Consider the following 27,906-nt stretch of genomic DNA (forward strand, 5'->3'; position numbering starts at 1 on the left):
TTGATTAATGTGTAAGTGGTAAGAGATTCAATCAATTTAGTGAACACATCCCTCACCTCACTAAATGATCATGTTTTGGTAGTGAGAACACACACACACACACACACACACTACTCTGAAAGTGATTTTAGAATATACATGATTATTAGCTGTGGTTGCCAGGTGGGATTTTAGAAAGTCAATCTCAGAGGCATGGAAGAGAAAGGTGGTCACCAGAGGCTGGAGCCCAAGCTCAGTCCGTAACCATTTCACTGCTTCGCATTCTCAACCAGACAAAGGATCACGCACCAGGCTTCAGTTAGACGGTAGGGGGCAAGTTTTGGTGATCAATGCATTGCACTGTTTGGTGCTCCACTGTTTTACAACTACTGTACCAAAGTGTTTGTCTCCCCCTTCTATCCCCTGGACACCTGGATGTCTCAGACCATGCCCAAGTCACCTCTTTGTCCTTAGGGATAAAGGGTTTTAGGGTATCTTCCCTTCTGCTTGGTGGGAGTCACCAGCAAAGGTATGATAGGGGTATAGGAATCCCGGGGAGTTCTAGGCAGCTCCTGGCTGACCCCTTCTGCACAGAAAGCTGACATAACCCACCTTCACAAAGTGAGGATAAGAGCTGCTTTGAGTGTCTTTCCATTTCTCCATCTGTAAAAAGGGGACAAGAAGATATTAGGGATCTTTCAGTCGCTTTGAAGTTTTGGGATGCAAAGGTCTCCCCAGAAGCAGTACACAAGCATGTGTGTTTGTGTTTGCGCACAAGTTACAACTTTCCATTCACTTCTGGCTTGTGCCTTACTGCGTTTGGCAAGCAATCCTAACATTCCAGGCTGGGGTGCGTGGGCCCGGGGAAGAACCCGCCACCGACACAGGTGTGCCCTTGACAACTCCCGAGAGCTAGAAAGGAACCAGACAACTGTGGGCTTCTAGGCCTGCAGCTTCCTGGCTCCGTTTGGCTAAAGCCCATCTCTTGTCTTTTCTAATCCTGCCAACATTTTCTGTCTGACTCTGCGTTGTTCTTCCAGTACCTGGGCTTAAGACTTCTTCAAGGTTTTTTATCCTTGTATGTATATGTGCGTGCGTGCATCCACTCAGTCATCCACCTGTCTACTCAATGGATAGTTATCAACGTGCCCACGGTGACACAGGCACCATATGAGCACACAGAATACCAGTGTGAATATGACAGGTCTGTCCTTGCTCTCACAGAAGGTGAGGGCTCTTAAACCAACCGTCACACATATGAGTTCCTAAGTGGACATCCATGCAACCTGTAGGAGAGCACGGGGTCTCTCTCTCCACCTCTCTTTCTCCCTGGCCTGCTGAATGGCCTTGACGTGCCATGTGCTTGACTGGCATGCTGTCATTTGACACACATCTTTTCCTAGGCAGATACTTTCCTAAGTATCTGTTTGTGGAGGCAGAAAGCCAAGCTCAGAGAAGGGTCTTTAACATTTGAAGGTGACTTCAAGCCCATGCTCTGCTATCAGGCCGCCTGCCTGACATGCTTGTGTACTGATTGATTTCTCTGAAAGACTGACATCAGCGGGCCTGAGCCCCGTTAGTGCTTGCTATTGGAACTTCCCAGCTGTTCTCCATACTTAACACATCACTGATTCTCTACTTGGCTTCTCGATCCAAGCCTTGTTTAGTCATTTTACTCTCATTATACAGCAAATAATTCTGAACTTCTTGGCCAGACATTTCCACAAAGCACTTGTCTGGCACTGTTCATTCTGTGTAGCCCTTTGCTCTGGTGCCAACATCTTATTCACTTTTCCCTCTGTCCTCAATGCTAGACCTGATTACCCCCACGTTTTGAAATTATTGCTCTTGTCTAATTTTCTTTCCTTTCCCATTCCTGTTCAAATCTTACTGCTCTCACTCTTTCTCTCCCTTTCTCGATCTCTTTCCTTCTCCTTATTTTTCTCTTTCTTCCTCTTCCCCTTCTTCCGCGCTCCCCAAATGGCTTTAATGGACAAGCTGGGCCAAACTGAAGCCAGGAACTTCTTCTGGGTCTCCCATAAGGGCACAGAGGACCAAGCCTGTAGGCTCATTTCTGCTGCTTTCCCAGGCCCATCAACAGGGAGCTGGATGAGAAGTGGGGTAGCTGGGACCCCAATGATACCCATATGGGATGCTGGCATCACAGGTGGTGGCCTTACCCTCTATGCCACAATGCTGGCTCAATGTTATATTTTCATGCCCTATTTGGTCTTATGTATGAATCTGTTCAGTCATTATAATCTAGTTTGGTTAAATGTTAAGGAAAAAAGGTTTTCTGCCACAGTATCCCTTTAGTTTTGTGTACTCGCTTCTGCTACAGATATTCTGATATTCTCACAGGAAATTACATCTGGTAGCTCAACATCAAGTAACACCAACTGGGGTAGCCCAACACGGCTTTATGATTGGATCCTTTAGGTCAGAGATGGAGAGCTTGCAGCAAGCTGAATGCTATGCCCCCATCCAATGGTCGGGGCACACTTGGCAAATCAGTCACACTACTCACTCTCACTAAACTGATGAGTCTTGGAGCCCTTCTTGCTGAAGCCTAGGAGCTGGCGGTGGTAGAAGAGAAGCATCGTGATGGCGATCCTTCGCATAGGTACATGCTTCCCTGGGTACCAGCCTTGCTTGCCCAAGTCTGAATTTTTCAAAGCTTTTCCACAGGAACAAAGAACTAAGAAGATAAATTTTATATCAAGAATAAACTTAAGTGGGCATGAAGCTAAGGATTGGCATCACAGTACAGCAATTAAAGCCATTACCCATGACACTGGCATCCCATCTGGGCGCCAGTTTGAGTTCTGCTCATGCCACTGCCTCTCCCTCTTCTGCTAACGGCCTTGGAAAGCAGTGGAAGATGGCCCAAGTATTTGGCTTCCTGCCACTCAGGTTGGAGATTTGGATCCTGGCTCAACCCTGGTTGTTGTGACCACTTAGGGAGTGAACTAGCGCACGGAAGATCTCTCTCTTTCTCTCTCTTTCTTTCTCTCCTTCTCTCTCTGTCATTCTAATTTTCAAACAAATAAATAGGCAAATAGTTAAAAAAAGAGAAATTAGTCTTTTCTCCATTACACTCTCTTTTGGCAGCAATGCAGCACACTGCATGAATTACAAGGGGTTTGACTTCCGAATGGGTAAATGAAAATACATTAAAATCATTTAAATGTTTAGTTATTAAACTCAGTGTTACAAATAAGAATATGTAGTTTTGTATTCATGTGGGAATATGTGTTGAACACTTCCCTTGAAGAGGAAAAGCTAGGCCGAGTCTATGTATTTTATTTGATAGATACTGTCAAATTACTACTAGATGATGCTGTATCTACTTCAGCATAATAATATATGTTTTTCATTTCATTTTATCAACTACAATGAATATTATTTTATAAACTTAAGAATCACTTGTATTTATTTTTGTGTAAGTTCTTTGTTCACATTGTTTGCCAATTTTCTGTTAAATTTTTGGTTCCTGTTGCTATTCATTTGAAGAAACTACTTAATGTGGAAACCAGGTCTCTGTGATATAAATTATCTATCTATCTATTTATATATATATGCATAGGCATCTATTTTGTTACTGGTGCTTTCTTTGCTTTTTTTTGTTTCTGAAACCTGGAATTGAAACTATTATTATTAGTCTCTTAACTTTAAGGCTATTTTTTTTCTCTACAAATGGTATATTTCTCTTTTATGTAGTTGAACTTATTCTTATTTTGTAGGTTGTCAATAGAGGGTCTACATAGAAGCCCACTTTCCAAGATTACAAAAGTATTCTCCCATGTTTTTCTTATAATATTGCCACAGTATAAAACTAAATATTTCACCTGTCTATTTTGACATCTATTTAGGTGAGAGTTATAAAGTGAAGATTGCCGCTTACTATTTTTTTTTTCATTAGAAGAATAAGCAGAGAATGGAGGCAGAAGGTGACTCAGAGTTCAACTCACGGTAAGATTGTGAGGCGTGTTCTCCCTTTGGCAGTATCTCTTTCACTGTTAATGCCAAGCACCTGGCACAGCCTGGCACCCACTACATGCTGCCTTCTATCCTTCTAGAGTAAGGAAGGCAGTTCTCTCATATATTTGTTGGACCCAGGGGATTATTTTTTTCATTCATTTCTACAACAATTGGACTCTAGTCCACCCATTCCTACCACTTGGATTAGGGTGACCAACTGTCCCAGTGTGCTAGGAAATGTCCCAGGGTTAGCCTTGAAAGGCTTGTGTCTCAGGAAGTTCCCCTACTCCAGGCAGTCCAGGGTGACTGGTCACCACTGCTGGGTAATACTGCTTCTCCAGGAATGCAAGGAACATGTTCAGCTGGAAGCCTGTGTGGGACCCACTTCTCCCACAGAGGAAAATTTCGCCTTCATGTGCCAGACTGCCCATCTCTGGGTCCACCGGGTCCACCTGTTGTGGCTTCTAGCCTTTGTTTTCTCTCTGCCACCTCTTTTCCCTCTCTGGTTTGGGGCTGCCTTACCTTGCAGGAAAACAAGAAACACCAATGTATGAAGAAGAGAAGAGGCTTGTCTCAAGACACCCAGACACGAAGGTATGAATTCAGGATTCTTGGCTACCCCAATCCAGCTCTCTTCCAGTAATACTGTATTTGGGGAGAGACTTTACTGAGCTCTCTTCACTGACCACCAAGCTGGTCGTTGGCTCCTGACTGCCCCCTCTCCTTACATGTTGAGATTGAACAACTTTAAGCAGACCAGTGGTTTCCACTGTACCTGTAGATTAGTGCCCAGAAATTCTGAATAACTGGTTTGCAGTTGGGCTCAGAAATCTGTGCTTGAAAAGAAAAAGTTGGAGGTGTGCTTCTGATTGGTAGCTGATCAATCTTTATGGACATCACCTGGGATGAAATGTAGCAACTACTTCATGAGGACTGGGGAGGGGCTTGTTATTCCGGTTTTCTGTTGGGGCTGTGGGGATTCTCAACTTGTATGTCCTAGGAGCCCAGCCTTCTGCAGGATTCTCCTGGCCTCCCCCTGCTGGCTCCTCTCTCTCTCTGCTGAGTTCTTTCTTTGGATCCCTGATCTTTTCCCAAGTATCTACCAGTGCATTAAAATCTGGTGATGCTGGCCTCCTGGCATCTCTCAGTCTTAGCTCACTCCTCCCTTGAGCGCAAAGGTTTACTCTGTGCGGGTGCAGACACCAGCCGCTGGTGCAGGGTTGCTGGGTTTCGAACTTACCTAGAAAGTGGAGGTTGGGGAACAGTTCCACCAGTGGAGCAGCATGGGTGTGGAACAGCACAGGGAGGTGGTAGGGACATGCCCTGCCACTGAGGCAGGAACACAGGGCCTTATAGTCCTCTTGGTCCCTGAGGAAAGGGTCCTCTCTATCGTCCTCTTCCTCCTTCCCTCGAGTCCACAGAGACTCTCAGGCCCCAAAAGGACTGTGACAGCAGGTGGCAGGGGGATGTTGGGATGACTCACTCTTGGGTCCTTTGGGAGACTGGAGAAGTTTGGCTGAGTGGGTCCCCAGGCTCCGTGTGGGGAACACAGGCCCGCAGCACCATTCAAGGAGTCCCTGTGCTCACCTTCCCCGACTGTTCCTGCGATTCACTCTCTTCTGATGCCTTCCTACATGAACTCAACTTCTTGTGGTTCTCCTGATGCCGCAAACTGCAACTTGTGCCTAAAATGTCCTGCTTCTTCCTTTTCTGCTTTGAAACACTTCTTTTTTTCTTAAAATTAAAACATTTATTTATTTATTTGAAAGGCAAAAGGTAGAGCAACAGAGAGGGACATACACACAGAGAAAGACAGAAATATGTATTTCTTCACCTTTGTATCTATCTATCTATCTAAGATATATCATCCATCCACAAAGGACTGCAACAGCTAGATTATGCAAAGTTTTTTTAAAGACTTATTTTATTTGTATTGCAAGGTCAGATATGCAGAGAGAAGGAGAGACAGAGGGGAAGATCTTCTGTCTATTGATTCACTCCCCAAGTGACCATAATGGTCAGTGCTGCACCGATCCGAAGCCAGGAGCCAGGAATCTCCTCCAGGTCTCCCATGCGGGTACAGGGTCCCAAGGCTTTGGACCATCCTTGACTGTTTTCCCAGGCCACAAGCAGGGAGCTGGATGGGAAGCAAGGCTACCAGGATTAGAACCAGCGCCTATATGGGATCCCTGCACATTCAAGGTGAGGACTTTAGCCATTAGGCCACCATGTTGGGCCCTTGGCAAGGTGTAAGCCAGAAGCTAGAGGAGAGACAGAGAGAAAGCTAGAGGAGAGACAGAGGAGGAGAGACAGAGAGAAAGATCTTCCATCTGTTGGTTCACACCCCAACGGCAACGGTTGGAGCCGAGCCAATCCAAACCCAGAAGCCAGGAGCTTATTCTGGGTCTCCCACGTGGGTACAGGGCCCCAAAGCCTCGAGCCATCCTCAACTGCTTTCCCAGGCCACAAGCAGGGAGCTGGATGGGAAGCGGGGCTGCCGGGATTCAAACCAGCACCCATATGTGATCCCTGCGCATTCAAGGCAAGGACTTTAACCACTATGCCATCGTGCCGGGCCCTGTCTGTGCATCTGGAAGTAGCATGTCTGAGAGCATGAAGTTGGTGACTGTGTTTCATGCACACTGAACAGGAAGGACTTGAGACCTAGGCCAGGCAGGAAGTAACAGCTCGGGAAACTCAGAGCTCTTGGAGACTGGCTCAGGCACATGGGATTTTTTAAAGCCCTGGGTGTTTGAAACCACTTGGAATGTTTATCTAGATGTGAAAACTGGATGAGAACGGGCAGAAGTTAGAGCCGACTGGCTCAGGCTGTGCAAAGGAGATGGGAAACTAGCACCTAGAGTCACTTGGCTGGCACTATACTGATCAAATCACCGTTCCCCTTTGACCTATGGTTGAAACCTGGCAGTGTCTTTCCTTCGTTTCTTCATGAACTATGCAGTAAGTTGTGAACTCTAACCACCCCGCTCTGCTGTGTGATGTACCAAGAACAACGCCTGTGAGCTAACTCCCATTGGCACCTGTTATGTAAATCCCTTCTCGCCCCTCGACCCCTCCCATGCTCTGGTCATTGCTACCCTCTCTTGGATGAAACATGAAAGAATGAGGGGCACAGAGTGGTCCCTGGCACACAGAAATTCTGAAGTCCTTTTGTGCAAATTCACGAAATTCCCTCTTGCTCCTTCTGGAAACCCCATCCCCCATGTATTCTGGAAGTGAAGGTTGGATATTTTCCAAAGTCAACATGCAGAATTGGAACAGTAATCAGAGCAAGAAGATCTTGTCCCTTGTGACACACACTGGGATCGTTATCAAAGTGCAAGTGGTGTGATTTTCTGTAAATGGCAACTAGCAGGCTGGTGTTGTGGCCTAGCGAGTTAAGCTACTTCCCGCGGTACTAGCATCCCACATGGATGCTGGTTTCAGTTCCTGCTGATCTATTTCTGATCCAGCTCCCTGCTGATCTGCCTGGGAAAACAGCAGAGCATCACCCAAGTCCCTGGGCCCCTGCATCCATATGGAGACTGGGAAGGAGTTACTTGGCTGCTGGCTTGGGCCAGGTCCAGCTCTGGCCATGGAGGACACTAGAGGAGTAAGCCAGTAGATGGAAGCTCTTTCTCTGTAACTCTACAACTCTGCCTTTCAAGTAATAAAAGGAATATTTTTTAAAAATGCAGGCCTGGTGCAATAGCCTAGTGGCTAAAATCCTAGTCTTGCATCCCCTGGGATCCTATATGAATACTGGTTAGTGTCCTGGCTGCTGTGCTTGTCATCCAGCTCGCTGCTTGTGGGCTGGGAAAGCAGTAGAAGATGGCCCAGGGTCTGTGCATGAAGGAAGTTCCAGGCTCTTGGCTTCGAATCAGCTCAGCTCTAGCTGTTGCAGTCACCTGGGGAGGGTGCCAGGAGCCAGGAGCTCTTCCGGGTCTCCCACACAGGTGCAGGGTCCCAAGGCATTGGGCCGTCCTCAACTGCTGTCCCAGGCCACAAGCAGGGAGCTGGATGAGAAGCAGGGCCTCTGAGATTAAAACCAGCACCCGGTGAGTTCATGGTGAGGACTTTAGCTACTAGGCTACCATGTCAGACCCCAAAATAAATAAAATCTTTATAAAATGGCAACTACAAAGAAGTGAAGCTTAAGAAGAGTGGGCAATCTTTCCAAGAAATGGACAAATCGTCATTTTTGAAACTGATGTCAAAGGCAAAACTGCGTGCCTCGTCGTCGGTGTTGCCCTAACAATAATGAAAAAACCGATCTGGGGTGTCATCGTCATTCAGAGCCTGCTATGCTCAGTGAATGAGGCCCAATGCATCTGGATGAAATCAGCAGCCTTCAGCAGACCCAGGGATCTGGACGAGGCTCCTTATAACAGAGACAGCGTGATTCAGGCAAGCGAGGAGCCAGCTGGCCGATCACAGAAAGCAGAGGCCTCCTGGGGAGTCTGAGTGAATGCTGCAGTGTGTGGCGGCTGGCATGGCATTGCTACAGCCGAGTGAAATCACTCCTGAGTGTCTTGGGTTGGATCACTGATTTAGCAGATGCGTTGAAGGAACACTGAACGATGCTCTGGGAGACTTCCAAGTTGTTCTCTCTGGCTTGTGCTGAAACAGCAGATGCAGACAATACTACCCAGGGGCCTGCTGCAACGGCTCAACTGGCTAATCCTCTGCCTATAAGTGCTGGCATCCCATAGGGGTGCCAGTTCTTGTCCTGGCTACTTCACTTTCCATCCAGCTACCTGCCTGTACCCTGGGAAAGCCCAAAGTGGAGGATGGCCCAAAGACCCTGTACTCGGGTAGGAGACCTGGAAGATGCTCCTGGCTCCTGGATTTTGATTGGCTCAGCTCTTGCCATTGCGGCCTTTGGGGAGTAAACCAATGGATGGAAGACCTTTCTCTCTGTCTTCCTTCTCTCTGTAAGTCTGGCTTTCCAATAAAAATAAGTAAATAAGTCTGTAACAAAGAAAAAAGAAAAAAACAAGTGGTCCATCTTGTTGTAAGTGATTTAGTAATGTGTTGCTACATGAGGTATTGAGAAAGCCTGGGGGCCTGGATGCTGTGGCCCAACAGCGTGGTGTCAGCAGTAGCTGATATCTCATGCCGATATTCTGTCAAAAACACAGGGTTCCAGTAGCTGCAAGTTTAAGGAGTTACCGAATGACCTTGACCGTGAGTGGTGATGTGGATCACTGAAGAGCCATGGCTGAGTCGCAGCAGTCTGGGGACGGAGGCAAGCAGCTGATGGCGGTGGACAGAAAACCTGCCAGGGAACTCAATGGCAGCCAGTGTTCCTCGTGGATGTGACCAGGACCACTCAGAGCCCAACTTTAAGCTGCAGAGTCCCCACCAGCTTCTCAGAGCCCTGCTTTTCAAACAGGAAATCATTTGAAGTGAACTTAAATGCAGCTTGAAAGGAATAGCACAGAGCTTTTCTTTTCTGCCTCTGGAAGGACAAAAACCTGAATATGCTGGTGAATGTGCGGTCCTAACAGAGGCTTGGAAGGAAAGGGTTCAAGGATGTGGAAAGTAAGCAAATGGAGCCAAACACATGGGCCACTCCGCTCCACGTGGAACTGATTTGGTGTAACTGGGCAGTTGGTGAAAGTTGAAATGAGCAGACTCTGGAACTTTCATACCCCCAGAAATGGACATTGTCTCTTTAAATTTCAGGTGGCCATATCCGCCTTCCCAAGATGCACCTGACCTCCAGGACCAGGGTGTATGCTCAGCTCCTACCCTGGTGGTACATCTATTTATAAATAGAGGTGGAAGGCAAGAGAGAACTGTCTTCATACTGTGGGATGCACCTGTTTTGTCTGTTCCAGGACCCATTTCCACTCCTGGATGGGTGTTTCTCCCACTCATTTAGATCTTTAGAGATTGTTGGCTTCCCCCGTCCCCACCTTTCTCTCTCTCTCTCCCACACATGCCAGCGTGCTAAGGTTAGGCTTGGCTCTGCCCAGTCCATCCCCTACACAGGCAACCCACACCTCTACTGATACGTGAAACAGCCCTGCCCAGCCTGACCAATGTCCAGCCTGACCAACACCCAGCCCTGACTCACGTGCTCACCAGTGGAAGCTACAGTCTGCAAGGGGAGTTTCCCAAGTTCCCCTGCCAGGCTCACTCCCATACCCAGATCTCACACATGGCAGCAGGTACTAGGCTGTTACCTGACAGTCTGCCCGCCCCGCCCCACCACAGTGTTGGCCTTTGTGTGTGTTGGTGAATTTTGTGGCCTTGCCTGCCCCACACCCTATTCTTGGATACACCTGAGGGTGCTACAGCCTGGACCAGCCTGGTCTGTTCCCAACCTCAGTATGCCTGGGTGTTGTTGAGTTCCATGGTCACGACTAGCTCAGCACATCACCACCCCAGCTTTTGAGCAAACCAGTGGATATTGCAGTTCTACAGAGATGAGCCCACATATCCCCCACAGAGTCTACCCCCAGACCTGATTCTCTCATGTGCTGGTTTCTTCACAGTGTTGTTTGTTTTGCCGTCATTGAGTTTCTGAAGCTCTTTGTAAATCCTGGATATTAGTCCCCTGTCGGTTGTGTACCGTGCAAAGATTTTCTCCCGTTCTGTTGGTTACTTCTTCACTTTGTTGATCATCTCCTTTGCTGAACAGAATCTTCTTAGTTTGATGTAGTCCCATTTGTTTATTTTGGCTTTGACTGCTTGTGCTTCTGGTGACTTTTGTAAAAAGTGTTTATCGATGCTTATATCTTGCAGAGTGCTCCCTATGTTTTCCTCTAATAGTTTGATGGTTTCCGAGTGCAGATCTAGGTCCTTGATCCATTTACAGCTGATTTTTGTATAAAGTGAAGGTGGGGAACTTGCTTCCTCTGTAGGCTGTTATCCAATTGGCTTGTGTTTCTTGTTCCCTTACTTTGATGTCCGCTTTTTTGAAGAAGTAAAGACATATTCCAATTTTTTCAAAATGACTTTAAATGGAAAGACTTTCATCAGTCAGCATGGTTTTGAGATTCTGGGCAGGCCATTTGGCATGTTACACGTTTTGGCCTGCTGCATGGATACAGGCTTTCTGGTGTCTGGCTCAGCACATGGAATCCACATAAGGCATGTGAATCCACATAACTGATGTGTAAGCCTGGATCTACTGAGGTAGACCTGATGATTGGTTTGTGTGGAGGAGTGTGAAGTCTGGTCACACAGTTTCTCTCTTGCCCTGGGTGGGCCCATTTTCAGGTACTTGGTAGGCATCACCTTGGACCTTTGGGATGAACCTGGAGCCTGACCCCACTAAAAGCTGTACTGACATAGCACTGAGCCTGGGCTGTCCTCAAGAGGAGGTTCTTAGTCAATGGAGGATGGATTGGAGATTGAGTCTTCAGCAGTCTTCTTGTAGCTGCAGTCTATACAGTTAAACTTGCCACTGGATCTACTAGAATGAGCCTGGATTGGTGTCTGGAGCAGACCCACAAACTGTGGTCTCCACTGTAAATCCATCGGTAACGTATGATATGGATCTTTACGCAACCCACTCAATGCCTGTCCTTGAGTGAATCTCCACAGCCCCACAGCCAAAACTGGTGTGTAATGACTAAAAAAGAGATTTGCTTCTTCAATGGTGCAGATTCACCCTTAGGAGTGAGCTGCTTCCCAAGTTGGTTTTAGAAATGGTCCCGAAGCTCAGAGCATTTGACCAATCCAGGTACTGTTAGCATTTCTTGTGCTTGATTGGAACCTCTTAGTCCTAGACTGAGCTTTCACCTGGTCTTCCTCCTGGGACCTAAGTCCTGTCTCGTGTTATTGTTTAGGTGGTTCCCACTCTTTGGCTTGAATGTTTTTTATCCTTATATACTTATTAGCCAAATTGTCCTTGACCAAGATGGATTTAATCTCAGCTTACCTGCACTTTACATATAGGCTTCTTCCAGACTCCCTGTACCTGACCTCCCTGTCCACACAGAATTTACTTTAGCAAACTTGTGATTATTAAGTCTTTCTCTTCCTAAAACATTTTCTTGCTCTAATGAACACAGGACATTTTGACGTGACGCTCTGTTGAGAGTGCTCACCACTCCTTCCCTCCAGGCTGCACTGCTGTCCTTGGCCAGCAACAGCCAAGGTCTTATTCCAGTTCTACCAAGGGAGATCCACAATTTGCTAGATCTGCCTCTGATGTGGGAAGTCCCTGTTGCCTTGAACAGACAAATCTGTTTAGAAGGGCATTTGATGGATCTTAGAGCTGTGCCTTTCCCGAATATTTTCCTAAGCCAACGAGTCTCCACAAAGCCCTTTTCATATCCTTGTTCCTCAGGCTGTAGATAAAGGGGTTCAGCATGGGGGTGACTGTTGTGTATATCACAGACACGACCATTCCAGTGCCTGCTGAGTAGGAGGATGAAGGCTGGAAATACACCAGAAAGAGTGTTCCATAGAAGAGAGTGACCACTGTCAGGTGAGAGCCACAGGTGGAGAAGACTTTGTGCTTCCCTCGAGCAGAGGGCATCCTGAGGATGGTGTGCATGATGTGAGCGTAAGAGATTAGGATGCATGTGAGTGGGACCACACCTGAGAGTGTAGCTTCAGAGAACATGATGACCTGAAAGGTATGGGTGTCTGAGCAGGCAAGTTTGAGGAGTGGGAGAACATCACAGAAGAAGTGTGGGATGGAATGGGAGGCACAGAAGGAGAACTGAGTCATCAGCAGTGCAAGTGAAAAGGCCAAGCTAGTGGAGCAGAGCCAGGACGTGGTCAGCAGCAGCAGGCAGCGATGGGGACCCATGATCATGGTGTAGTGGAGAGGAAGGCAGATGGCCACATAGCGATCATAGGCCATCACAGCCAGCAGAAAGTCATCCAGCAGTGCCAACAGCATGAAGAAGAACATCTGTGTGAGACACCCAGGGTAGGAGATGGTGTGATCCTGGGTGTGCATGTTGAACAGCACCTTGGGGACAATGGTGCAAGTGAAACAGGTGTCGATGAAAGAGAGGTTGGCCAGGAAGAAGTACATAGGAGTGTGGAGGTGAGGGTCTGAGCCAATGGCCAGGATGATGAGCAGATTTCCCAACACGGTGACCAGATGCATGCCCAGGAAGAGGCCAAACAGCAGAGGCTGCTGCTCTGGGAGCTTAGAGAAGCCCAGGAGCAGGAAACCAGAGAGAGGAGTTTGGTTTCTAATATCCATTTAAAATAAAACAATTGCTGAAAGATATTGTGGATACATATACACATTCAATCATTTATATTATTCCAGGCCTTTCATTTACTTTGATCTTTGAGATCTGTGGTACTCTTCTTTGAAACCACTGGTGTCTCTTGATGCTGGCACGGAAAATCTATGTAGAAGTCAGAATTCTGGAAATTAGAATTGGAGATTTTGTTGTGGGTGAATTTTGCATTTTAGCTATCTAGTGAGTCAATCTGTAGAGCTCCTGGGGAAGGTTCTGGAGATCAGGTTAGAAAAACCTTAGTGTTAGCCCCCATCTCCCTTTACTCCCTTTTGATATGGAAGCTATCAATTATGTACTTATAAAACCTGAATAAAATATTTTAGAAATATTCATTTCATAGAAAATTGTTAAGTACTGCATGTGTATTCATGTGTGAGGTGTAAAGATACAGAAAGGATGACAATTTACATTGGTAACAATTTACATTGGTTCATAGCTGGGACTCAGTTCACTGTACAGAATAACCATGCTCATCAGGGACTGGCCTGTGGCTCAACTGGCTTATCTTCTACCTGCAAATGCCAGCATCCTGTATGAATGCCGGTTCTAGTCCTGGATGTTCAACTTCCCATCCAGCTCCCTGCTGGACTGGGGAAGCAGTACAGATTGTCTCAAGTCCTTGGCACCCTGAACCCACATGGGAGACCCCAAAGAAGCTCCCGGCTTTAGATCAGATCATTTCTGGCTATTGAGGCCACTTGGGGAGTGAACCAGTGAATGGAAGCTCTTTCTCTCTGTAAACCAGTCCTTCCTTCCTTCTTTCCTCCCTCCCTCCCTCCCTCGCTCCTTTCCTTCCTTCCTTCCTTCCTTCCTTCCTTCCTTCCTTCCTTCCTTCCTTCCTTCCTTCCTTCCTTCCTTCCTTCTTTTTTTCTTTCTCTCTGTTTTCTCTCTCTCTTCTAGCTAAAAAACCCATCAAATGAGCTAATGTGTACAATGTAACTTTATAAACTAAAAAAGCCTTTACACATAGAGGGTTCATCAGTGTTTCAGCAGCATTACCAACATCATTGCTCATTAGAAGAGTTGGGTTTGGTAGTTTTCAGACTAGAGAGAAACTTGTCCTTTGTAGCTGTGTAGCCCTTGGCAATTTTTCCTCTGATCTTTTCTGAGATTCAACTTCCTGGTCTGTAGAAGATATGCCTACTTTGTGTACTTATAGATGTCAGTGAAGTCACCCATCCTAAGGACTAGCACAGAGGCTTTTGTAGATTGTGGTGAGGGTTGAATTGTGGTGATTAGATGGAACTAGAATGAATGATTCATAGCTAACGCTCATCAAAATAGATTTTTAAAAGATACTCTTGTTTCTGTTGTTTATAGATAACAATTTGAAGGTGCTTTTTTTGGGGGGGGGGGTGACTAACTAGTCCTCCATGCTTGACCAGAGATGGAAAGCTCAACTTCCATCAGCCCTCTCAAGTGTGGTCAAACTGGAATGAGTTTCACCCTATATGCTACTTTCCATGATCACTATCTGTGACCAACTTGATAAATATCAAGTTAAATATATGTAATTGTAATTGTCACTGTCATCACTAGTGCAGTCATAGCATCTGGGTTGTTATGGCTCTGACCTGTTAGTACCATGACAAAACATTCACTTTGGTATGGGTGGACTCAGGTTTGAGTTTTAGATGCACCATTTTGGTCATGTCATTTATCTTCTCAGAGTCTCTACTGTAACATGAACCTGGATAAATCTACTTCAAATGATTGTGAGGCTAAAGTTTAAAAACAGAAACAGGCAGGACTTGTTGCACTCTGGATTGTCATGGAAATTGTTATTGTGCCTGGGCAATGACTTAGAATGATTCTGAAAGTTACACTTGATCAAGTGGGCTGAGAATGAGTTGTCTGTGTATAGTACTGTGGTCCTGGGCACGGTTATTACACAGTTATGATGGCTTGGCCACTGCCAGGAACTTAGAAATGGCTGATCTGTGTTGATGTCAGGCTAGACTCTCAGGAAATTCACAAGTAGTAAATCATTGTCTTCATTATGGTGAATATGAGAGCCAGGCTGTAGCTTGCTATAAGCTGAAGAACACAGAAAAGGAGCAATAGAGGAGAAGCTCTCTCTCTCTCTCTCTTTCTCTCTTTGTGTGTGTGTGAGAGAGAGAGAGAGAGAGAAAGAGAGAGAGTGAGAGAGAGAGAAGTAATGCTTCCAGTATCTATCTCCTCAGCTCTTACCTGGAAATTCTGTCTTCAGATTCTGCCATCATCATCTGTATTGCGTCTGTCTGCCATATTTGGTCTAGCCCACTTTGCCCACTACTTCTCCTCAGGACGATTGGTGAAGCCCCCAGTCTTTTTCTTGCTCTCAGAGTAGTACAAAATAACAGACTCAGAGCTGGAGCAACTCGCTTTCAGGAACAGGAGGCAGCAAGAGGTGTGGCCTTTTCATGGGCAGCACCTCCTGGGACCCAATCCCAGGCCTCCTAGTTAACGACAAGATGGGGCAAATGTCCAACCTCTTGGATGTCCCTTCTGAGCCATGGAGTACTAAGTTGCAGCAGTGCCAGGAATATCTGTGTTTCCAAGGAACCATCCCAACAGCATGCTTCCTGGAACCTACCCCCCATGTAGGCAGGCAGTGGGAAGGCTCCATTTCCCACCCTGATCTATATGGAGAGCCCACATTCTATGCCAATTTTAATATTCATGAAGAAAATGAACCATTTCCCAGAAAGTGACGGATAGCAACTAAATAGAACAGATTTGATGTGCGATGTGCAGCACAAGTATGAGTTTTCAAATTTCTACAGTTATGTCATGTAGGATAGGCGAACAGACTTGTTACACGTGATTCCAGGAGATAGAGGTACGACTCATACAATATCTGTGGAAGTAGTAGGGGCTTCTTCCTGAAACATCAACAAGTATTTAAATTGTGAAATGTATAAGAAACAAGAGCAGGCAGTAAGCTTTCTTGTTGCTTTTCTCATCTACATAGAAATCACATGCTGTATATATTTGCCTTTCCTTGTATCTTCATGAATGGAATAACTGAATTCATTTCAATTTGGTGTAGTTAAAGTTCAGGCAATACTTGTAGCTTCTGCTCGTTCCTTTTCATTGCTCGGTAGTAAATGTTCACACGGTGCTACCCTCCCCCATAACATAAACACTTTCATTTTGTAACTCAGAACATTTCCAGTGTTAGGAGATAATGTTGGGAATATATTACCTGTGACTTGCTCAGTAGACACTGGGGTTGCACACTGAAATACATCACAGTGATGTCTTTACAAGTCAGTGTGTGGATATTTACAGTCGGCCAAATGTTGCTGCAAAATAAGCTCGCTGCAACTCTACAAACTCTCATTTTCTCTTTTTTAAGTTAAAAGATTTGAGCTATGGGTTTATGAACTTACATTCCATTTAGGATTATATCATAATGCGCTCATCTGTTCTAACATTGATGAATATCTGGGTTTATTAACAGATATTTTGTCATTTAAATACATCATTTATTACAATAAATGGAGCTTTTCTTATTTTCATAAAAATGCATAAATGACATTTGAATAAATGTGATCTCACCTCTTATTTATTTCTTATTTTCTTCTAAGATTTGTTTACCCCTATTGGAAAAATCATATAAACAGAGAGGAGGAGAGACAGAGAGGAAGATTCTCCATTCGATCATTCACTCTCCAAGTGACCTCAAAGGCTGGAGCTGAGCCAATCCGAAGCCAGGTGCTAGGAGCCTCTTCTGGGTCTCCCACACAAGTGCAGGGTCCCAAGGCCTTGGGCCATTCTCAACTGCTTTCCCAGGCCACAAGCAGGGAGCTGGATGGGAAGCAGGGCCACAGGGACTAGCATTGGGGCCCACATGGGACCCTGAAGCAGGCAAGGCGAGGACTTAAGTTGCTGAGCCATTGCACCGGGCCCTATTTCTTATTCTTTAAAAAATAATTTGTTTTGATTGGAAAGTCAGGTTTAATGAGAGGAGAGACACAGAGAGGGAAAGTTCTTCCTTCCACAGGTTCACTCCCCAGATGGCTGCAACAAGCAGAGCTGAGCTGATTCGAAGTCAGGAGCCAGGAAGTAGGTGCTTCTTTTGGGTTTTCCATTCAGGTGCAGAGTTCCAAGGCTTTTGGCTACCCCCTACCTCTTTCCCAGGTCATAAGCAGGGAGCTGGATGGGACGTGGGGCAGCTTGGAAGTGATCTGGTGCCCAAATGGGATGCTGGAGCTTGAAGATAGAGGATTAACCAGTAGACCTTTTGTGCTTGCTCCATTTATTTCTTATTAAACCTTCTGTATGCAAGTTGAAGAGAAGCATTTTGAAACCACCATTCTCTAAATAATACATTTCCACAATAAAATTGGTTATCATATTTGTGCTGTTGTTGACATTTGATGATAGCCCAAGATTCAGTTAGGATTTTATTTTCTCCCCCTGTAGCAAGTTATATTAGTGTATTTTTCTGAGAGTAAAACCATGGTAAATAAAGCAAACTCATAGTTTGGGTTCTATCTGTATTCTTGTCTGCCTTCTATGGTATGAAAGTGACCTGTTTATATAAACATGACTATTTCCTTTGTCTTGGAAAATGATCTGCTGGATGTCTACTTGACTCCACTGATGGGTGCTTTTTCTCTGCCTATAAAGCCCAAATTAGTTGCCTCCAATTTTCAAGTTCCAAACACGATCACAGCCATAAGAACTAAGCCTTTTTGAACTCTTGCCATACGTCATGTCGTGTGCTACTTGCTTTCCACAGGTTGCCACATCATTTAATTGCATAAAACCAGATTCTATTATTATTTCCATTTTATAGATGAGAAATGGTTGTTATTTTTTTAAAGAGAAATTCTTGCTATAGCAAGCTGTTGGTAGTCTCCTTTCTGCTAGTTAGACTGTTAGCATGGCTGAGGACAGAAGCTATCATTTATGTTGTCTTCCTCACAGGATTAAAGACAGTGACTGCAGCTGATGGGTGCTTAACACGTAACTGCTGAAATAGTGGTTAAATTCCCAGGAGGTGTAAGAGATGCATACTCTAATCTGTTCTCCTAGTGAGCTTTCTCAACGCCTGTTTCATGTCTTTATTCCTAAGGCTGTATATGAAAGGGTTCAGCATAGGAGTGACCACTGTATAGATCACAGTGACCACACGATCCTTTGTCACTGAGTATGTGGATGAGGGCCGAATATACACTGATATTATGGTGCCATAGAACAGTGTTACAACAGTGAGATGGGATCCACAGGTGGAGAAGACCTTGTACCTGCCTGTCCCCGAAGGGACCCTCAGAACAGCACGGGTAATGTGGACATACGAGACAAGAATGAAGATGAAGGGACTCATGATCACCAAGGAGCCCTCTGTGAAGGCCAACAGCTCATTGACCGAGGTGTCAGAGCAGGAGAGCGTCAGCAGCGGCTGGACATCACAAAAGAAGTGGTGGATGATGTTGGGCCCACAGAAGGAAAGGCGTGCCATGAGAACTGTGTGGATGAGTGAGTGAAGATGAGACACCATCCAGGAGGCTAGCACCAGCAAGAGGCAGCGCTTGGGGTTCATGATCGAGCTATAATGCAGGGGATTGCAGATGGCCACGTAGCGGTCCATGGCCATGGCAGCCAGTAGGAAACTGTCTGTGATCCCAAAGGCCACAAAGAAATACATCTGGGTGATGCACTGGGGAAAGAGGATGGTCTTCCTGTGCGCCAGCATGTTCATTAACATCTGTGGCACAATGACAGTGGTGAAGCAGATGTCCACCAAGGACAGGTTGGAGAGAAAGAAGTACATGGGAGAATGGAGGCGGGCATCACTCCGAATGGCTGCAATAATGACTGAGTTACCAACCACGTTGACCAGGTACATAGCCAGGAACCCAGCAAAGAGCCACACCTGTTGTTTGGGGTCAGCTGTCAGTCCTAGAAGGAGGAATTCAGTCATGTGGCTCTGATTTCCCCTTGGCATTGCAGTCCTGTGGGTAAAAGAAAAATATGAAAAAAAAAAGTTAGGTGTGTGTCCTGGTTTGCGTCTTCATAGGAGGAGCCATTCATGTAGACTTCCATTCTTGTATTGTGTGGTACACCTTCATAGGGTCATTGCTGACACTTTGACTTCACTTCCAACTTTGCAACTGACTATATGAACTTGAATAAAGACAGACTTTATAATACCCTTCTGTTTGGGCTATTTTGAGGATAAATATTAGAGATTAAAGGACAAGTGTTCAGAAAAGAATAATGATTGTGTTCAAGGTTCTGTAAGTGTTGTTTGTGGCACACATCTTCTGTAGTTAAGTTCCCTGTGATAAACATTGAACTATCAGGATAGTCTAAGACAATAACAATGATGTCAGTTGATCTATAACGTAATGCCCACTTTGTTGCATAATCTATTTATTGGCAATCAGGGTGTGGGCACCTTTGGGAAGCCATTGTTCTGTTTATCACAGAGTGATAAGGAAATTGAGGGGCTTGCTGCGGGTGGGCAGTCGTTTCAATGAACATGCAAGATGACTTTCTCTGGAGTTGCAGCAGAATCATTTCAACTTTAAAATAATCCTCTCTTGCAACTGTTTCTGATTTTCTCAGAAGATTGTAGCGACTCAGCTTCTCATCATTTCACAGATACCATGAAATATTTCTGATTTCAAGGTGGACTGTGCCTTAGTTGGGAACGGGACGCAGAGGGAGACAGGGAGGGAGGAGAAAATGGAGAAAAGAGGAGAGGGGAGGGAGAGGAGGGGGAAAGGAGAAGAGAGGGCAGAAAGGGAGAGAGAGAAGGGAGAAAAGAGGGGAGAAGAGAGATAGGGAAAGTAGAGAGTAGAAGAGGGGAGAGAGAGACAGACAGAGAGACAGAGAGACAGAGAGACAGAGAGACAGAGAGACAGAGAGGTGGGTAAAAGGGTGAGGAATAAATGCAAGTGCATGCATGTGGAGATGGGGTGGTAGTCAAATCACCCTGAAAGTAAGGTAAACTTTTATACTAAAGAAGAAAAATGAAGAAAACAAAAGACATATTTCCAAAAAAGTTGCCATACACCTCTGAATCATGGTACTTGAGCTGGCTGTGGCTGGCATGGGATAAGGAGAAGCTCAGATGCTTGTGACAGTTATATCTTTCACAAGTACTGCTTGGGAAGACTGAAGACAACTTCGGTTTCAAGTGCTGTTCTTGCCTTGTGCGATTAGTGTGGTTTGGTGGAACTTATTAGAACTTTAACCTTCAGTTTCTCCTTTGGAAAGCAGGTGTAACAATTGTCTCTGTCACTGTAGCTCAAGTATAAGAATGAAAAGAATCCGATGCCTACAGAACACCGAGTAGAGACTATTATAAATAGGTCTTACATAAATGCTGGGTGTTATGATATAGAGTATTTACCAGGAGTTTGATTACAGAAACTTCATGGAACCCCAATTTTGCAGATGTTCATGTCCCTTAGAAAATGTCGTAGGGCCAGGCATAATAACCTTGTGGCTAAAATCCTCACCTTGAATATGCTGGGATCCCATAAGGACATCGGTTCATGTCCAGGCGGCCCCACTTCCCATTCAGCTCTCTATTTACGGCCTAGGAAAGCAGTCAAGGATGGCCAAAAACCTTGGGTCCCATCACTCATGTGGGAGACCCAGAGGAGGTTCCTGGTTCCTGGCTTCAGATCGGCTCAGCTCTGGCTTTTGCAGCTACTTAGGGAGTGACATGGAAAATCCATTTTTCTGTATCTGCTTCTCTAAGTCTGACTTTCCAATGAAAATAAACAAATCATTTAAAAAAAGAGAAAACGTCATAGTATTTGTGTATAACCTATGGACAGTCTTCTCTGGATACTTTAAATTATTTCCAGATTGCTGATAACACCTAATAGCAAGCTAATGTTATACAAATAGTTATCATGCTCTATTACGTAGGGAAAGGCAAGGATTAAAAATGTCTGTATATTTTCACCAGGACATAACTCAGTTGACCAAATCTGCAGATGTGGAACTGAAACATGTAACCGAGTATTGCGTAAGAGGATGTCTGCTGTTGATGTGGAAAGTTTTTCATGAGGAAACGTAATGAGGCTTGAAGTTTTCTTATCACAGCCATGAAAACAGCAGAGCTGTAACAATGCTTGGTGAATTGCAAATGGATAGCAGAGGTTTGAAGGAAAACACAAAGATCCTGGGGAAATTTAAAAATCAATCTGATTTATGAATCTCTAGGAGAGGGTCTGTATGTGAATAAATTTGGACAGTGGTGGGGGAGGGACTGTCAGGGGACAGGGGATGTGCCTTTTCCTACCCACACCAGGTCCTTAGGACAATCAAGATGGACTCTTTAGTTCAGGAGAAGGCAGCACCAGCCAGGGTTGACCGTGTTAGAGGAATGAGGCTGATGTAGCTCAAAAGCCATGCGTGGGGCAAGGAATGGAAAAGCCGTAGAGGCCTGGTTGGTTTTGCCTCTGCCCTCCAAGGCCTGGTGCCTTTAAGTCTGGTGAGCTTCGTTTCATAGAGGTGCTGCTCCCTAGATGTCTACAGGTGCTAGAAACCCACAGGGATTTTGTGATGCCCCAGTGCTTGCTACTTTTCTCTCCTTACACTCATCTAAACTGTTGGCTTCTCTTTGGTATTTCATGCATTGCCAGCAGGAATGTTGGGTATCCAGAGAACACAAATCCCCAGACAAAATACTATACTATATAAATACTATGTAAAGGGTGCAGTTTCTTCAAAAGTGAGACAACCAATCGAGTAACGTATGAAGCTTGAAGAATAATAGCTTGTGGGCCTGGCTTTGTGATGGGTCAGATTAAGCCACTGCCTCCTGTGGAGTCTGTTGCAGACACGAGTGTGTCACTTTCAGTCCAGAACCCTGCAAATATGCTTGGGAATGTGGTGGAAGGTGGCATAAGAGCTTGGGCCCCTGTATACACATAGGAGAGCTGGAGAAAATTCAGGCCTCATGGCTTTGGATTGGCTGTAGCAGCCAATGGGGAGTGAACCTGCAGAAGGGGCTCTCCCTTTTCCTCTCTCTCTCTCCTTCCCTTCTCTCTGTCTCATCTTCTCGTCTTTCCCACGCTTTCCCCATTTCCCTCTCTTTCTCTCTCTTCCTCCTTGTAACTTTGACTTTTAAATAAAACCTAAAAAAAAAAAAAAGAATCACAGTGGTTGGAACACACATATAATTTAAAATACACATGATGAAAGTTTGCATGTGTTTCATCCAACCAATGAGATTCTATCATTTGCAACAAAATGGTCCCAACCAGAGACCATTACGTTCATGAGAAATAAGCCAATCCCCAAAGGACAAATATTGTATGTTCTCTCAGATATAAGGCAACCCACGTGCAAAATGCAAGATCAATAGATATATAGCTAAAAATGTTTGTATATCTAGAGGAGCTGTACAATAGAAACTACCATATCAAGAAGTGAAGATACAATGCAGTATGCATCTCTACTCTTAAACCAAAGTAGACTCCCAATGAAACTGTAAATATATCTTGACAATAGGATGCTGGACTTTCTGCCATTGTCCATACCTACAATGTCAGGATACACTTAAATAGCAGAATGATGAACTTATGGCTAATTTTGAAGGATTATACTATTGTAATAACATAGGAGAAACCAGTGGGAGAAGGAAAATTGGGGAGGGGGAGGGAAAATCCCTGAGTCTATGGAACTGTGTCATAAAACAAACAAATCAATCCATGCAAATAACTAAAAATTATGAACTTTTATTGTACAATGTATATTTCTGTTTCTCGGATCTGTGTACTTAGTGCTTCGTAGTACTACAGGTAATACTGAGACAGTATAACTACAAATTTTAAAATATTTTCAATAATTTAAAAAATAAAAAATAAAATAAGCGTGATAAATTTGCTTTAGGATAAAAAGAAAAAATATTAGCAATGCAGAGTAAGAAGATGACAAAAGAGCTAAGAGGAAAAGTACTGTGAAAAATGATAATTGAAATAACTATTATGGAGTTGGCATGGTATGTGTGTTAATCCTCTGCCTGCTGTGGCTAGCATTCCATAAGGTCACTGATTTCTAGTCCCATCTGCTTTTCTTCTGACCCAACTTCCTACTAATGGCCTAGGAAAGCAACAGAAGATGGCCCAAAGCCTTTGTCCCCTGCACCTATGTGGCAGATGTGGAAGAAATTCCTGGCTTCTGGCTTCAAACTGGCCCAGCTCTGGCCGTTGTAGCCATTTGGAGAAGAGCTGGTGGAGGGTTCTCTGTCTCTCCCTCTCCTCTGTAATTCTGATTTTTAAAGTCAGATAAACCTTTGAAAAAATATAAAGATTTAAAGCAATAAACAGCATGATGACAATACCTAGAGGACTTGGTGAGTTGCGGATCTCAGAAGGCTGTAAGAAGGGACTCAGAGAATCTAGCATGAACACTAAAAGGCACAGAAATACAGAAGTAAAAGTACCACATTTGGGAATAAGAATTCCAGAGGAGAGAATAATAATACAATGAGAAGTTAAACATTTGAAGAATACTCAAGATAAATTTCTTAAATTTGTGCAGAGATTGAAGCATAGAACCCAGAGCTGTGTCTGACCTTGAGGACTAGTGGGAATCACGCTGGGCCAGTGGAGCTAGGCTCTATTCTATCTTCAGCAACAGGGCATCTACAACCGTTTTTCCCCTAGCTCAGATCCCCTTCCCATGGGGTCTTACCCCCGCAGCAATCTGTTCTTCCAGTGTTAAGTGAATGAAGCAGAACTGAGAAGAGCAGAGGCTGTGGCATTGGAGGCAGAGGCAGCATGCTTAAACATCTAGGAAAATGACCGGGCTTGTGATCCCAGCCATCATAAGCCTTTGGCTTTATCCTTGTAGAAAGATGTCATGCAAAATGACTTCTCAGCTTCTAACATCCTGGCATTGTAGGATTTGCCTACTGTGATGGGATTAAAGATAGCAGCTACTCACTTGGAAAGGGAGCGGTGACCTCTAGGGTAGACATTCCAGGTTCCACAGATCATCCCCCTTCACCTTGTTGGCCTCAGTGGTTAGGGGAGGAATTGGGTTGGGGACATAGGTAGATTTCTCCTATAGGCAATACCCAGGCTTCATGTGGATGATGATGGGGGTCTAGAGACCCTGAGAGTTGTGTTGATATTGTTGTCAACTCAGCCACTTCCTTCCTTCCTTCTTTCCTTTAATCTTTAAGCATAACTTCAAGAGCGAGTTACGTGTGGCTTTTTTCTGTCTCTAGCTACCAGTACTAGCTCTCTCAGGTTTCATCAAATGGTGAGGAAGGTATGGGGACTTGCAAGAAGGTGATTTCCTGTCGTTGTCTTCACCCCACTGAGACAGACACTCCTTCCATCCATCACCCCCTGGGGAGCTCATTAGGGAGGGAGGCTTGGGAGAGCAGTGGAGACCGTGGAACTTCTACAGTGATGAGTTTTGGCAAATCACAGGTAATTGGTGATTTATTACTATTGTGATTTTGAAAGAGACCGAGGAAGGTAAGTTGAAAAAAGATGCTGCGGAGGATGCCTGATGCCATAGTGAGGGTGGGTGAAGATCCCTGGGCTCCAGCTATGGCTTTTTGGGTTTTGGCAAATTCTCACTCTCCTTTAAGGATTGGTTTATTTGAAAAGAAGAGTGACAACACATGGCAAGGCAGGGCAAGGAGTGGTGGTAGGTAGAGAGCAGAGAGAAAAAAAGAGATCTTCCATCCTGGTTCACTTCCCAAATGATCACAGTTGTCTGGTTTGGCCAGACTGAAGCCAGGAGTCAGGAACTCCATCAAGGTCTCTCAAGTGCATGGCAGGGTCCCAAATACTCAGTACATCTGCTGCTTTTCTAGGTACCTTATCAGGAAAGTGGCTGGAAGCAGAGTTGCTGGGTCTTGAACCAGTGTTCCAATGTGGAATGCCAGCGATAGAAACAGTGGCTTAATCACTTGTGTGACAATGCCGGCTTTGAGCAAACTTTCAGGCTCTTTGAATTTTAGATTTCTCAACTATATATCTGTGTTTAGTGGTCCCAATATGGCAGAGATGGTGGCCAGGAGAATTAAATAAGACCAAGGATGATACCAAATCTACACAATTTGTCCACACACATTTATTGCTTACTCACGTAACACTTCATATGCAACTCTGCAGGTTCAGCATTCTTATTATTATACACGAGGGAATTGAGGCCCCATTTTATCATATACCTTGCTCAAAGTCACATAGCTGGAAAGTTCTGAAGACGTGTTCAGATCTAGAGTTGTGTTGTCTCTAAGCTCAACACTTTTCTACTTTGTTGGGCAAAGATTCTAGCAGGGAACATCTTCAATGAATCTCTTTAGTTTCTCCTCTAAGATGCTAACACATTGTTAGCTGTTCTACAAGCTTAGCTAATGCTTTCCATAGTCTGGTAATGCTGTTGAAGCTGCCTGGCCAAACTGTTCTATGAAAATAGGGCAATGTCTTCTGTTGAGATTGTGACACGTCCTTTAACACTCAGCACAGGTCCTAATGGGCATTCATAACCATTTGTTAAATTAATTAATCATATACCACTGGGCAAGGTAGAAGCAGTCAGGAACTTTTTCCAGGTTACTCATGTGGGTGGCAGTGGTCCAAGGATCTGGGCAGTCTTTGACTGCTTTCCCAGGTACATCATCAGGGAGCCGTATCATAGAGCAACTTATGATAGAGAGAATGGTTTCATCTTTAAGGTTAATAAAACCAGCAAGGGCTTTTGGCACATTAATGAAGACATGGTTGGATGGCTGGGATACATACCTCCCATATTGCTGGGGTTCAAGTCCAGGTCTACCTCCATTTACAGCGTTCTTCTGATACACACCCTGGGGGACAGTAAGTAATGCCTCAAGTATTTGGGTCCTTGATGCCAATGTGAGAGAACTGGACTGAGTTTCTAGTTCCTGGTTTTGGACTGGTCCACCTCTGCCATTGGAGAGTAGACCAGAAGGTTGGAGATGTCACTTCACCTCCACCTTTCAAATAAATTAAAAAAATTAAAATTTGGAGACAGGTATTTTGTGCAGCAGTTAATATTACCAGTTGGGACACCCACATGGGATATGGCAGTGGCTAGATTCAAGACACTCCCTGCCCTAAATATAATTTTGGGCATTGTAATTGTATTGATTTTCCAGTCTATGAATACAAGATGTCTTTCCATTTCTTTATAAGTCCTTCAGCTTTTCATCAATGATTTGTAGTTTTTATTGTTTTGACGTTTCACCTGCTTGGTTAAATTTTCCCTGGTTTTTAGGAGCTCTTGGGAATGAGATTGCTTTCTTGATCATTCTGCAGTGTTATGTAACAATGCTACTGAGTTTTCATGCTAACATTGTATCAAAGCAGAAACATTGCTGAATTTGTTGATCAATTGTGATAGCTCTTTGGTGAAGTTTTCCAAGCTTCTTGTATGTAAGATCATGTCATTAGAGTAACATTTTAACTCCCTTCTTCCAGATTTAGGTGCCTTTTGTCTTTTCTAATTGTTCTGGCTAGGACTTTTAGTGTAATGGGGGAAAAGTTGGCATTCTTATCTCATTCCAGATCTTACAGTGAACCTATCAGTCTCCCCTCATTTTAAAATGATGTTAGCTGTTAGTTTTTATATATGGCTTTGTTATAATGCAGTGCATTTCTTGTTAGATTTCATTGGATGCTTTTTCTGCATTTTTTGAGATGGTGATATGATTTTTGTCTTTTGTTCTACTGATGTGGTGCATCACATGCATTAATTTGCATAAGTCGGGCCTGGCAAAATAGCCTAGTGGCTAAAGTCCTCGCCTTGTATGCAACTGGATCCTATATGGATGCCGGTTCTAATCCTGGCGGCCCCTCTTCTCATCCAGCTCCCTTCTTGTGGCCTGGGGAAGCAGTCGAGGACAGTCCAAAACGTTGGAACCCTGCACCCACATGGGAGACCTGGAAGAGGTTCCTGGCTTCTGGCTTAGGATTGGCTCAGCTCCAGCCATTATGGCTGATTGGGAAATAAACCATTGGATGGAAGATCTTCCTCTCTGTCTCTCCTCCTCTCTGTATGTCTGCCTTTCCAATAAAAATTAGTAAAATCTTTTAAAAAAAATTTGTGTGTGTGTCAACCGTCTTTGCATTTATGGGATGAGTCCTACTTGGACCTGATTAGAAAAATCGTTTCAGTTTGCTATTGGATTCAGTTTGCTAGTATTTTTGTTAAGGATCTTTACATCCATATTCATGAATGATATTAACATGCAACTTTTGGCTGTTATTGTTGTGTCTTTGTCTGTTTTAAGTGGCTAGGTAATACTGAACTGAAAGGATGAATTAGGAAGGATCCCCTCCTTTTTAATGTTTTGGAACAACTGAAACTAGTTGATTCCAGTTGTTTAATTGTTTGGTATAATTCATCTGTAAAGTTGAGTTTTTCCTGAATTTTTCTTTTTTAGGATTTATTTATTTTTATTGGAAAGGCAGATATACAGAAAGAGAGAAATATAGAAATATCTTCTGTCTGTTGGTTCACTTCCCAAGTGGCTGAGCCGATCTGAAGCCAGGAGCTTCCTCCAGCTCCCCCATGTGAATACTGGGTCCCAAGGCCTTGTGCCAACCTCCACTGCTTTCACAGACCACAAGCGGGGAGCTGGATGGGAAGTGGAGCAACCAGGACATGAATCGGTGCCTATATGAGATGCTGGCCCTTGCAAGATAGAGAACTAGCCAATCAAGACATCGTGCTGGGACCACTGGATTTTTCTTTGGTAGGAGACTAAATGAAGGATTCA

General features: G+C 44.6%; 2 protein-coding genes across 2 annotated transcripts; both read right to left on the reverse strand.

Annotated features, from left to right (window-relative positions):
- Positions 1-12,187: 12,187 nt before the first annotated feature.
- Positions 12,188-13,138, reverse strand: LOC121144536 (olfactory receptor 1G1-like). Its single transcript, XM_040962794.1, has one exon. The coding sequence runs from the start codon at positions 13,136-13,138 to the stop codon at positions 12,188-12,190; it is 951 nt and encodes a 316-aa protein (XP_040818728.1).
- A 5,054-nt stretch (positions 13,139-18,192) lies between these two features.
- LOC121144697 (olfactory receptor 1L6-like) lies at positions 18,193-19,122 on the reverse strand. Its single transcript, XM_040963132.1, has one exon. The coding sequence runs from the start codon at positions 19,120-19,122 to the stop codon at positions 18,193-18,195; it is 930 nt and encodes a 309-aa protein (XP_040819066.1).
- Between the last annotated feature and the right edge of the window lie 8,784 nt (positions 19,123-27,906).

The sequence above is a fragment of the Ochotona curzoniae genome, unplaced genomic scaffold (genome assembly GCF_017591425.1).
Source record: "Ochotona curzoniae isolate NIBS_2020 unplaced genomic scaffold, NIBS_Ocur_1.0 scaffold_3208, whole genome shotgun sequence".
In the NCBI taxonomy this organism is placed as follows: domain Eukaryota; kingdom Metazoa; phylum Chordata; class Mammalia; order Lagomorpha; family Ochotonidae; genus Ochotona; species Ochotona curzoniae.